Source organism: Myxocyprinus asiaticus, chromosome 6, assembly GCF_019703515.2.
Source record: "Myxocyprinus asiaticus isolate MX2 ecotype Aquarium Trade chromosome 6, UBuf_Myxa_2, whole genome shotgun sequence".
Taxonomy (NCBI): domain Eukaryota; kingdom Metazoa; phylum Chordata; class Actinopteri; order Cypriniformes; family Catostomidae; genus Myxocyprinus; species Myxocyprinus asiaticus.
Window position 1 is genome coordinate 18,343,623 of NC_059349.1, and position 13,724 is coordinate 18,357,346.

Here is a 13,724-nt window from a genome sequence, read left to right on the forward strand (position 1 = left end):
TGGAAGTCAATGGGGGCCAATCTGTAAACTGTTTCAAAAGTATATCCACAAGCCGTTATCAATATGAGTGTTAGCATGATTTTAGTTATCCAATTTTACAACTTCGTTGGCATGACGGCATAATTCTTTAAACCCTAAAACCCTAAAAGGACCATAAAAACTATGATTTAAACAACTATACAGCTCAAATAATACACAAGTTTTAACAGAAGAATTAATGTAAGTGGTTTTATAAACATTTTAAGCTTCAGATTTCTGCCTTTAAACCCTCCAAAAATTGGCCCCATTTTCTTCCATTGTAAGTGCGTCACTGTAACCTCGTTTTTTGCATTTTTTTTTTTTTTTAATGTTTTTTTTTTTTTTGTGGTAATCAATATTATTCCACAAAATGCTGTCGATTGAGCTTAACTTGTATTGAACCCGGAATAGTCTTCATTAAAGCTGAAGTATGTAATTTCTGCAACACTAGCACCACCGAATAGAATTGCAAAAATAAACAGTGTTTTCAAAACAGTTTTCTGAATACACCCCTCATCTGCTGTTGTTCAACAGTCAGATAGCCAGATATAAGTGGGTTGCTCAAAAGAAAAACAGGAATTTTTATAGCGCAGTGTTTACAGTTTTTGAGAAAATGAATCTATGAATGGCTTACTTACTGTATAGTTGTCTCTGCATATTAATCTGGGATAGAAGAAAGTATTATATCACTGAAAAAGTGACATACTTCAGCTTTAACTGTCACTCATTCATTAATTGTCTTAGTCTCATTGTCCTTCACCTTTCTCGCTCACTTTGTTTTGCATGTTGTGTCCATCTGTCCTTGTTCAAACAGATGTTTGGAGCTGCACCCAAATAATCTGAAGGCACTGATGGCTCTGGCGGTGAGCCTGACCAACACAGGACAGCATCCTGAAGCCTGTGAGGCTCTCCACCGCTGGATCAGATACAACCCCAGATATAGACATCTGTTGCAAGACCGCAGCCCTCTAGACGGCTCCCCGCTACCCTGCCGTAGAGGCTCCTCCAACTCCCCTATCTCCACTCTCGGATGGTACAGTCCAATTTGCTTATATGAATCAATGTCCTCATCCAGCATATATAACGCAACAAAGTAAAAATGGCATCTATGTGGTTTTAACTAAGACGGTGGTATCTCGTATCGAAAGGTTGTAGTTTCAAACTCTGTAAGGGGTGATCCCTGATCTATCACCATTGTGTCCATAAGCCAAACACTTTGGGGCCTACACATTAGACAAACTTTTGACGGAGCGTTTGATAAATAGAAATACTTAAGATGCACCCAGTCAGCTTTTTACATCCTTAAATGCATCTTACGCATTTCTATCCGTCAAGCGCTCTGTCAAAATTTGGTCAAAAGTCAAGCGGGAATACAGTGAATGGGATTTCTGAAAGAACATCTGGACCTGTCTGTCTGAAACTCTCATTGATTTGTGGATGCCGAAGTCAGAATGCATTGCAGTAAAATGAACAATTTTCTCAACTTTTGGTCACTTGACACACAGTATTGTCCCTTTTGCAAAAATTTGTCTGTGATATACTATAAAGCAGGAGTTCTTGTTTTCTTGTCATTATTGCATAGAATCAGTAACACATTGCTCCACCTGTTGGTTGGTTTACACTTTTGTTTTTTGTACTTCTGACTTCTGAGTCAGGCAGAGCTGATATATATATAACCTTTCAGCCTCTGAGAGTTTTTTCTTTTTTTTTTTGGTGATTTTTTCCCCTTTTTCACCCAATTTGGAATGCCCAATTCCCAGTGCGCTTTTAAGTCCTCGTGGTTGCGTAGTGAATCGCCTCAATCCGGGTGGTGGAGGATGAATCCCAGTTGCCTCCACGTCTGAGACCATCAACCCGCACATCTTATCACGTGGCTTGTTGAGTGCGTTGCCACGGAGACATAGTGCGTGTGGAGGCTTCACGCCATCCACCGCGGCATCCGCGCTCAACTCACCACGCGCCCCACTGAGAACGAACCACATAATTATGCTGTTCTATGGCTCTCATGTTTCATGCTTGAAAAACTGCATCAGGACACAATCAGATAATCAAAGACAAGATATTATGTTCCTTGATGTTGTTTGGATGTTAACATAACATGTTGGGTGTTATCCTTATGGTGTTTGTGTGTAGCTCTCAGCTGGTAGAGGTGTTGGAACTGTATCAGGAAGCAGTGCTGCAGAACGCAGAGAGAGTGGACCCTGATCTTCAGACAGGTCTTGGTGTGCTCTTCAACCTCAGCTCAGAATTCGACAAAGCTGTAGACGCTTTCAACGCTGCACTGTCTGTCCGACCCGAGGTGAGAGAAAAGGTCATGTGAACACACTTCATCACACCTATTTTTAAACTAATTTACAGGCAGCCTAACAGCACTGTGTGCAATTGTATGCTTGTTCTGTAATGTGCATTGATTTTCTAATCTAGTTCATGCATATAAACGGCATTAGACTGAAACCAACCTTCAGGCCTTAATGATGTAAACTACGCTACCGGTCAAAAGTTTTGAAACATTTATTCTTTATTATAATTTTTTTCTTCACATTTTAGAATAATAGTAAAGTCATCAAAAATATGGAATAACATAAATGGATCTATGGGAATTATGTTGTGACTAAACAAAATCCGAAATAAATCCAAACTGTGTTGTATTTGAGCATCTTCAAAGTAGTCACACTTTACCTAGAATTTGCAGACATGTACTCTTGACATTTTCTCAACCAACTTCTTGAGGTATCACCCTGGGATGCTTTTTAAACAGTATTGAAGGAGTTCCCATCTATGTTGGGCACTTATTGGCTGCTTTTCTTTATCATTTGGTCCAAGTCATCAATTTAAAAAAAAAAAAATATTTTGTATTAAATTTTAGTTTTATAATGAAATAAATTAATATGGTAGCACAATTATATTTTTGTCTACAAAACTAATTTCAAACATTTAAGCATACGCCTTCAGATCAAAAGATTTTTAAGATCATGAGAAACATTTCAGTCAAGTGTTTCAAAACTTTTGACCGGTAGTGTATACTAGGATCTGAAAGATATCAGTGGTGCCCTACGCTGCCTTTAACTGTACTTATATGTGCTCATACGTGTGTTTCTGCAGGACTATCTGCTGTGGAACCGGCTCGGGGCGACGCTGGCTAATGGGGACCGCAGTGAGGAGGCGGTGGAGGCCTACACAAGAGCTCTGGAGCTTCAGCCAGGCTTCATCCGCTCCAGATACAACCTTGGCATCAGCTGCATCAACCTGGGGGCACATCGGTAAAGAACCCAAGCACTGAACAGGGTTATTGGGACATGGACCATGTTTCCTTACTGTATATTTTAATAGACTAAAGCAGAAGATAGCAGAGAATAATGCACATGCCAAATCTGATAATCTACGTGGAGATGGTTTAAGTTTGGATTTGTTATGTTATTTGTTATTACATTGTATTATAATTAATAAAAGCTATGTATGAATCTTTGATGCTATTAGAAGATAATAATAAATATTCCACAGGCATTTGGTGCATCACCACTTTCGCCAACCAGGTTGACACAAATAAAAAAAACATTCACACAGTCATACAGTATAAAAAGGACAATCATATAGAGTTATGAGGTAAAAGGGTTCAAGGCAATCTGCCATGGTGGTTTGGATGTAACATCACCCTAATGATTAAAACGGGCTTTTTAAAGATATGTCCATTGTAGTGGACACTATGCACCAAAGGGTTAACAGATAGGAGAGACCAGGGCAAGTTGTCACTGTGGCTATATCAGTAATTATAAGATTTGAAGTCAAAAGTCCAGTAGTGCAAATTGTTGTTTTGTCTAGCAGTGGTTTTGTATGTTGGTTTCAAACACCCAGTAAAAAACCCACTTACGTTCCAAATACATTTTTACTATCATCCTATTTGGTAACACTTTAAAATAAGGTTACATTTTTGTTTTACATTATTTAACAATATAAGTTAACATGAACTAACAAAGAACAATACTTTTACAGCATTTAATAAGCTTGGTTAATGTTCTTTTCAGCATATACTTGTACATTTTTCAAATCAAAAGTTGTATTTGTTAACATTCAATAATGCACTATGAATTAACATGAACTAACAATGAACAATTGTATTTTTATTAACTTACATTAAGAAAGATTAATAAATGCTGTAAAAACATTATTTTTCATTGTTTGTTCATGATACCTAATGCATTTATTTATGTTAATGAATGGAATGTTATTATAAAGTGTTACCTCATATTTTTGCTATAGCTCTTGAGTAAACAAGCAAACATAATCAAACCACACTGGCATACATTAAGGCAAGGATTAACTATAATATGAAGGCAGATTTTTATCGAAAGGTTTAAATTTGTTCCTAGGACAAATATATTATTTTTTATGAAAGTCAGGTCAAGGCATGTTGTAAAAATTTTTGAGGCAGGTTTAATGTAAGAAATATTTCAACTACAATATTTACTGGCCAAAATCTTTCCATCTTTGTCATTAATTGTTCTGTGCCTCATAATTGTTTTACTTTTCAAATTATGCTGAAAAGCCTTTAATAGGCTGTTTAATGCAGGCGTAGATTTAATGAGAGACACAGATTTTGTTTTGGTGGTGGGTAATGGGATAACGTAGGCCCCCATTCCAAATTTGTTCACATGAAACCTATGCCACTAGTTTAATGACAGGATCTTTTTTTTCAGGGCAGTAATGTTGAAAATATTTAATAGCTTTTTTCTGTAGCCAAGACTTTAAGGTTATACTAAAGACTTTAAGATATGTCTCTCCTATACTTTTGGGATAGTTCACCCAAAAATGAAAATTCTCTCATCATTTACTCACCCTCATGCTATCCCAGATGTGTATGACTTTCTTTCTTCTGCAGAACACAAACAAAGATTTTTAGAAGAATATTTCAGCTCTGTAGGTCCATACAATGCAAGTGAATGGTGGCCAGAATTTTGAAGCTCTAAAAATCACATAAAGGCAGCATAAAAGTAATCCATAAGACTCCAGTGGATAAATCCATATCTTAAGAAGGGATATAATAGTTGTGGGTGAAAAACAGATCAATATTTAAGTCCTTTTTTATTATAAATGATCCTCCATGCCCAGTAGGTGATGATATGGATAAAGAATCTGAATCACCAAAAACAAAAGTAGAATGTGAAAGTGGAGTTTATAGTAAAAAAGGACTTAAATGTTGATCATATTTCTTCTGAATATATAGATTTAACCACTGGAGCCATATTGACTACTTTTATGCTGCCTTTATGTGATTTTTGGAGCTTCAAAGTTCTGGCTACCATTCACTTGCATTGTATGGACCTACAGAGCTGAAATGTTCTTCTAAAAATCTTAATTTGTGTTCAGCAGAAGAAAGAAAGTCATACACATCTGGGATGGCATGAATAAATGAAGAGAGAATTTAAAATTTTGGGTGAACTATTCCTTTAAGAACAGAGCCATAAATTATTATTATTATGTTGTTTTTTTTTTTGTTGTTTTTTTTTTTATTGTTTTCAAATATATTTATTCATAACGTATATTGTATATAATATATATACTGTTTGTGGATTTGTTTTCAAATAATCACAGTGATCTCTTTTTTTCTCTCACAGGGAAGCAGTGAGCAACTTCCTGATGGCTCTGCACCAGCAGAGGAAGAGCAGAAGTCATCAAGTGATGTCTGGCAACATCTGGGCAGCTCTGCGCATCGCCCTCTCCCTCATGGACCAGCCAGAGCTTTTCCAGGCAGCCAGCGTGGAAGATCTGGACCTCCTAATGAGGGCCTTCAACATGGACATGTGATCACACTTTGAGCTGTGAAATCTGTCATTCACAAACAATAGGCACAAAGCTAGGCTTGAGTGAATGAGGGGTGTAATCTATTATGCAGTGTGTGCACAGATATTTATTACTGTATTTATGGGCTACTGGGCAGCCTTTACTAGGGCATTTATTCTGTAGAGCACAAACAAATAAAGAGAAATTAAGGGATTTGAGACTAGAGGAATAAAGGACAAAGAGGGAGAGCAAAAGCACTTTTCAAATTCTTGATGGTAGTTCTATTTTATTGAAAAATAATTTTTCAGCTTATTTGAAAACTTTGTATTCTTGTGAAAATGAACCAGACTTCTTTGGGAATGTAGGAAATATTTTTGTTTAGTTTATGGATTAGCAGTGAATATTAATCCTCTCAAAAATCCAATTCAAATAGTGAACAATTCCTTCTGTCAATTCCTCTTCATCACCACAACGTGGCACTGTTGTCCCAGAGAAAAAAAACAGAAAAAAAAAAAAAAAACCCACCCATTAATCCAGTCATTGCATCCTCTACTAAACACCCTGACACCATGTGCAGTGTGATGAATGACGTTAGCTGAATTTCACTTTAGGACACAACACACTCTCAGGGTGATCTGTGCCCAGGTGTGCGGGCAGGGTGTGTTCCCCAGGCCATCTGTCTTCCAGCAAGCTCCTTTTAATGCTGTGTGCTCCGGGGCACTCTGGATCAGGGCTCGGTGGGAAGCGACTTCAAAGACTTTGCATGAAAGGTCACAGCAAATGCAGTATCATGTTGAAAGTGAGCGACTTTATGTGAGATTATTTGCCCAAAATGTTTAAAATGAATGGAATAGATATATACTAAATGAACATCTTGGTCATACATTTCAGACGTTGGGACTGATAAGTTTAAGTGCATTTCCTGTGACTGAAAACCCTTTATTCTGTAGAAATATAACCGTTTATGGAGGTTAAATCAATGTGTTAGCACAGTTATGATTTCAGACCCTTTCTGTAGTATTAGGCTGGACATTTTTTTGAAGACAACTATGCAAACCAGAATAGTTGGTTGTTTTTGGCTTAACTTACCAAAAATCTTAGTGGGTCTTGACTTTATTCAGATTTTTCTTTAGAATTTTACCACTACGCATTATTAGTGAAGTCAATATAGCAGAAGCAAGTCTGCTGAGGAAATTGAACTGCACTGAATGAGACACACTGATATATAAACATATGTTGGCCAATGAGAGAAGAGACAGCTTCATTAGATGCACTCACAATTTAAATATTACAGATGATTTTGGAGAATTTGGGCAAATCTGAAATGATGATTGCATGTACAGCTTTTTCTCTCCATTTCACTATATTTTAACAATAGGATGAATGTAACTACTAGTGAATGTAACTACTAATGTACATTTTTTTAATTTAAAAACGCTGGAATTGCCATAGAGCAAAATTGAAATGCCAACAAAATATATACAACAATATTTAAAACCATATGCCATATCTATGGGCACAGTATGCGGGCATTAATGACACTTACAGTATCTAGTAGTGAATCACACTAGTTTTGCAATGACCAGAGCTGTTAACGATGTAACTATGAATATAATTAGAAATAACTGTAGTATAGCAGAATGAAATGCATTTTATTTTTTACTAATGTAAAATAGGTTATTCCATGGAATGAACTGCTATAAAATGTATGCATGTCTACCCATTATGTATCATCTTTCAGTCTCAACTACGTTAACAGGTAATCAACCCAAGATGCATTTATAACCAATTTATTAAAACTGTATTTTAGAAGAACTGGAATATGATGGCATCGCTTCTTTGTTTCATTTAAAACTAAGAGCACATGGTGATCCCTGACCTTTCAATGATTTTGAAATCATGATGCCGGAGCACCCCTAACAGGCACACACACAGCACTGCTTTCCTTCCTTCCAAAGTATTGAAATGGCACAAATAGCACTTTTAACCTCTCTGTCTTTGAATGGCATTGTTGCCAGATACAGGTGCATCTCAATAAATTAGAATGTCGTGGAAAAGTTCATTTATTTCAGTAATTCAACTCAAATTGTGAAACTCGTGTATTAAATAAATTCAATGCCCACAGACTGAAGTAGTTTAAGTCTTTGGTTCTTTTAATTGTGATGATTTTGGCTCACATTTAACAAAAACCCACCAATTCACTATCTCAAAAAATTAGAATACATCATAAGACCAATAAAAAAAAAAACATTTTTAGTGAATTGTTGGCCTTCTGGAAAGTATGTTCATTTACTGTATATGTACTCAATACTTGGTAGGGGCTCCTTTTGCTTTAATTACTGCCTCAATTCGGCGTGGCATGGAGGTGATCAGTTTGTGGCACTGCTGAGGTGGTATGGAAGCCCAGGTTTCTTTGACAGTGGCCTTCAGCTCATCTGCATTTTTTGGTCTCTCGTTTCTCATTTTCCTCTTCACAATACCCCATAGATTCTCTATGGGGTTCAGGTCTGGTGAGTTTGCTGGCCAGTCAAGCACACCAACACCATGGTCATTTAACCAACTTTTGGTGCTTTTGGCAGTGTGGGCAGGTACCAAATCCTGCTGGAAAATGAAATCAGCATCTTTAAAAAGCTGGTCAGCAGAAGGAAGCATGAAGTGCTCCAAAAATTCTTGGTAAATGGGTGCAGTGACTTTGGTTTTCAAAAAACACAATGGACCAACACCAGCAGATGACATTGCATCCCAAATCATCACAGACTGTGGAAACTTAACACTGGACTTCCAGCAACTTGGGCTATGAGCTTCTCCACCCTTCCTCCAGACTCTAGGACCTTGGTTTCCAAATGAAATACAAAACTTGCTCTCATCTGAAAAGAGGACTTTGGACCACTGGGCAACAGTCCAGTTCTTCTTCTCCTTAGCCCAGGTAAGACGCCTCTGACGTTGTCTGTGGTTCAGGAGTGGCTTAACAAGAGGAATATGACAACTGTAGCCAAATTCCTTGACACATCTGTGTGTGGTGGCTCTTGATGCCTTGACCCCAGCCTCAGTCCATTCCTTGTGAAGTTCACCCAAATTCTTGAATCGATTTTGCTTGACAATCCTCATAAGGCTGCGGTTCTCTCGGTTGGTTGTGCATCTTTTTCTTCCACAATTTTCCTTCCACTCAACTTTCTGTTAACATGCTTGGATACAGCACTCTGTGAACAGCCAGCTTCTTTGGCAATGAATGTTTGTGGCTTACCCTCCTTGTGAAGGGTGTCAATGATTGTCTTCTGGACAACTGTCAGATCAGCAGTCTTCCCCATGATTGTGTAGCCTAGTGAACCAAACTGAGAGACCACTTTGAAGGCTCAGGAAACCTTTGCAGGTGTTTTGAGTTGATTAGCTGATTGGCATGTCACCATATTCTAATTTTTTGAGATAGTGAATTGGTGGGTTTTTGTTAAATGTTAGCCAAAATCATCACAATTAAAAGAACCAAAGACTTAAACTACTTCAGTCTGTGGGCATTGAATTTATTTAATACACGAGTTTCACAATTTGAGTTGAATTACTGAAATAAATGAACTTTTCCACGACATTCTAATTTATTGAGATGCACCTGTAATTACTAGGAACTAGATGATCCATTATTAGTAATGCATTTAAGTCAAAAATGTATGATAGTGAATGACATAATCATCCACGCAGATGGTTACAGATTTCCATTTACAAAAGACCTTCCTAAACATTATGAAATGATTGAGTGTGCACTGCAAACTTTCAAGGAGATATGGTATTATGGAAATGTTTATTCTTTATTAATTTATCCACAAAAGGACCTCATGTTAAAGGGTCTTTAAGATACGTCTTCCCTATACTAAAAGGAATAGTTCAAATTCTCTCATGATTTACTCACCCTCATGCGATCTCAGATGTGTATGACTTTCTTTTTCAGTAGAACACAAACAAAGATTTTTAGAAGAATATTTCAGCTCTTTGGGTACATACAATGCAAGTGAATGGTGGACAGAACTCTGAAGCTTAGAAAGCACATAAAAGCAGCATAAAAGTAATCCATAAGACTCCAGTGATTTAATCCATGTCTTCTGAAGTGATACAATCCAATTTGGGTGAGAAACAGATAAATATTTAAGTCATTTTTTACTATAAATCTCCACTTTCACATTCTTCTTTTGTTTTTGGTGATTCAAATTCTCCATGCATATCGCCACCTACTGGGCAGAGAGGAGAATTTATAGGAAAAAGGGACTTAAGCTACACTATGTAACTTTTGGCCCTCTAGCGGTTGAAGCATAAAACTGCAAGTTTTGCAAGAGTCATGACGAGCTATTTTCATGTTGATATAATATTATTCGCTTAAAAATGTATTACCGATATATTACTTACTTTGAGGAAGGATTCTAAAAGGATAAAATGGCAAGTGTCCATACATGGATTTATTGCTCCAAAAATACTTTATTGGCTTACGCTTGCTAGGAAAGTTTAGACCAAAAAAATCTTACATAGTGCAGCTTTAAATATTGATCTGTTTCTCACCCACACTTATCATATCTCTTCTGAAGATATGGATTTAACCACTGGAATTTTATGATTACTTTTATGCTGCCTTTATGTGCTTTTTGGAGCTTTATAGTTCTGATCACCATTCACTAGCATTGTGAGGACCAACAGAGCTGAGATATTCTTCTAAAAATCTTAATTTGTGTTCAGCAGAAGAAAGAAAGTCATACACATCTGGGATGGAATGAGGGTGAGTGAATGATGAGAGAATTTTCATTTTTGGGTGAACTGTCCCTTTAAAGACTTTTTGTAATGACATAAATGTGTATTAATGGAGCACACCAAGCTCCTTAATCAAGCAAGAATCATGCACCTGCTAAACTCAATGAAATCAACACATAACCTTGGATGGACTTATATAAGCATTAGATTTGATATGGATTATACAGCCTCACTCTTTCCTTTCACAATGAGAAATTTTAGACAACTACATCAACAAGGACCTTAAAATATAGCTCCCTGGTTCAAAATGAGAATGGCTTAAATTAGCTTAGGTGGATGTCTCAGCAGGGTCATATTTCATGACCTACAGTATCGTATCATCCTCAGCTATATGGTGACTCAAAATACTTCCTTTGTAACTGGAATCACTTCAGTGCTGCCAGTTCATTTGGGTGGTTACATGAAAGAAAATGTACAGCCTGCAATTTGACAATGTGACTGTCAAGGTTGATTTGCTTTTTTTTAAGCTTTGCCGTTTTAAACCGATTTTGACTCTTTGGTATCAAATGATCAATTGTGATAAATTAATGTGAATGCGATGTTCATCCAGTGGAGCTGTGGTGTAAAATCAAGCTTAATTAAACAAGCTAGGGGGCATGGGCGCAAATTTGTCTGCGAATATTAACGTAATTAAAGGCAAGCAGTTCATTGAAGCACTTCGAATGAAAGTGTTGACAATGCACTACATAGAAAAGCTTTCCTTTTTAGTAAATTATTGAGAGCCTTTCATTACGTACTGATCTTATATTCTGGAATCCTTCTTACATTTTTAGAGCTGATAATCTTAACAAACAGTAACTAATTAAATGCACGGAACAATCCTTATTTATTTTGACATTTACTCAGTTGTTACACTGTTGGCATTTACTCAGCTGTGACACTGACAAAATGAACAGACAATGCCACAACTACTGTCTCTTTAAGACCTCATCTTCCCACTTTCACTAAACAACCTCCTCCATCCAGCCCCACCTTGTCACCACTATGAGCAGCTCTCAGTGTAGATGTGCTGGTCATTAACTAAAGTCCCCACTGCCTATCCTATAGTGACAGCACTCTGATCACCACGGGCACACACACTACTGAGGGAGCCTGTGGGATTATACTAACCAGCTTCTCACTCAAAGCTATAGGTGGACTTCAACACACTAGGTAAGACTTTAAGTCATTTAATAATGGTTTTGCTACTTCATTACACTGTTCTTTATCTGAATACTCTGGATATGGTTTATAGATCAGCAAGTGTGAGATGAAGTGTGATGGTGGTGTTTCTTAACCCGCTGCATGCCACAAATGCTTCAGTTATTGGTATATGTTTAATATTGATGCATTACTTGTATATTACCCATATAATCTTTCATAATAATTGACAAATGCAGAATAACTCTCAGTAGCAAAAGTAATAATTGCGTCTTAAATTATTGATGCATAGTAACAGTATATTGCCCATATGATCTTTCATAATAATTGATAAATGTAAAATAACTCTTTTTTTTTTTTTTTTTTTTTTACTGTTTTTTTAACCAGTTGCCACTGAAATTGAAAGTAAGAAATGGCAAGCTGGCAGCCTCTCATTATACAGGGGATGTGGCTTGAAATAGGTGGAAAAAAGTGAGTTTATGTTGTGACAGGTTCACCACCTCAAAATCAATTAATGAAACTTTGCTGTACAACTAACATCATAGGACCACCTGCCAGGGTGCATTACAAAGATGAAAACATTTCCACAGTTATGGAAAGTACCAAATTGTATCATATTAGTGTTTTTAAACTATATTCGTCCTTTAAAAACGGTAGAACGTGCAATTCTCGTGTATACTTTCCAAAGGCCTGTGAGACTGCATCCAAATGTATCAAACTACTTCAGTCATTTTGATAATTGAGGAAGCTGATAGCCAGAACCATTTCCAGCGCGGGTAGGACGTCGGGTTTTACTTAGTTATATATCAAACTCTTTTAATAAAGATGCCAGTGTGCCATTATAATATACAAAAACAGTCATTAAGAGACGCATTGTACTCATTTCTTAACAGCTACCCTCAGTATCTTCCTTTTAAAAACACAAGAATATTTCTACCCTCCCACCCCACCTCACCAATTGTTGCCATGCTCTCAATATCAGTATGGGTGTGGTAATCGCACTGTGAATTGACTTGAATCTTGTAAATTTGGCGCCCGAGGCTCTGTTTTGGATTAAAATAAGACGAAATGAGCGAAATAATATTTTGACATTTTTAGTCTGCACACTGAGGCACCTGTCCAGGCTGCAGGAGGAATTTGTAGTGTTGTTACAGCAGGTAATGTGTGCCAGTGTTTGTGTGGTGCTCTCGAGTATCTGTCATGATACATTCACAGCTCGCTAGCCACTCTGCTAACCAAAACTACCTTCATATAACTCGCTAATTAGCTTGACAGATGACAAATCTGCACGTAGATACTTTTGTATCTTTTATCGCGTTAATAGTGGGTTATATAGGGGTTTCTGTGTTGTGCAACATGTGGTATTGAACCTGTTGTCACAGTTTGGCTAGCCTCTGATAACACGGACTGTAACGTTAACATCAGCGTTAACGGCACATTTGTCTTATTTAAACTGTTGTCGACTAAATATATCCATTAACAGGCAAACTATTCCAGTCAGTGTGGGAATTTTTATTTTCTAGTGTATTTCCTCTTATTTATCGCGGCAGTTTTAACTTGCTGTAAATGTTATAGGTTAAATTAGGGATTAGCACATCGGGATTAAGGAGGTTTCAATCAGATTATAAAATCCCGGGTGTACAGATTAAATATTGGATTAGAAATGTATGTCATATGCTCGGACTAGCAGATTTGACATAAATTTTTCACAAGACGCTCTATTATTTAAGCAAATTTGAGTTTACTGAAATGACTTTTGTGTGTTATTATTATTAATATTATGCTTTCAGTGTGATTAAAAATGCACACTGGTCACTGCTTGCTTTTCCTGTAGTTTGGCTTGGTAGGGTTGGGGCCAACAGTCTTCCTGTTTTTACCAACATTGCTTGTGGTCATGCTACTGTGGTTCCCTAAAAATAAAAATAAAATTGTATTGAATTGCTGAAATGTACAGATTTCAAATATGCTTTACAAAAGTCAGGGTAGTCCTGAGCTATCTT

The 13,724-nt window shown here is 36.9% G+C and overlaps 2 protein-coding genes across 5 annotated transcripts in view; both read left to right on the forward strand.

The window, feature by feature from the left end:
* LOC127442013 (PEX5-related protein-like) overlaps window positions 1-7,912 on the forward strand; it is a 48,390-nt gene extending 40,478 nt beyond the window's left edge. For all 3 annotated transcript variants that reach the window (XM_051699669.1, XM_051699670.1, XM_051699672.1), the window contains 4 exons: window positions 833-1,051; window positions 2,152-2,317; window positions 3,121-3,278; window positions 5,631-7,912. In XM_051699669.1, the coding sequence (XP_051555629.1) occupies window positions 833-1,051; window positions 2,152-2,317; window positions 3,121-3,278; window positions 5,631-5,820 (733 nt within the window). In that variant the 3' untranslated portion in view covers window positions 5,821-7,912. The remainder of the gene's footprint in view (window positions 1-832; window positions 1,052-2,151; window positions 2,318-3,120; window positions 3,279-5,630) is intronic.
* Window positions 7,913-11,593: 3,681 nt separating this feature from the next.
* Window positions 11,594-13,724, forward strand: part of LOC127442022 (guanine nucleotide-binding protein subunit beta-4-like) — a 32,256-nt gene continuing 30,125 nt past the window's right edge. The window contains exon 1 of one of the 2 annotated variants that reach the window (XM_051699690.1): window positions 11,594-11,736. The gene's annotated coding sequence lies outside the window, so the exon portion shown is untranslated. Of the gene's footprint in view, window positions 11,737-12,698; window positions 12,882-13,724 lie in introns of those variants that run through there. The other variant, XM_051699689.1, reaches the window with a different exon arrangement.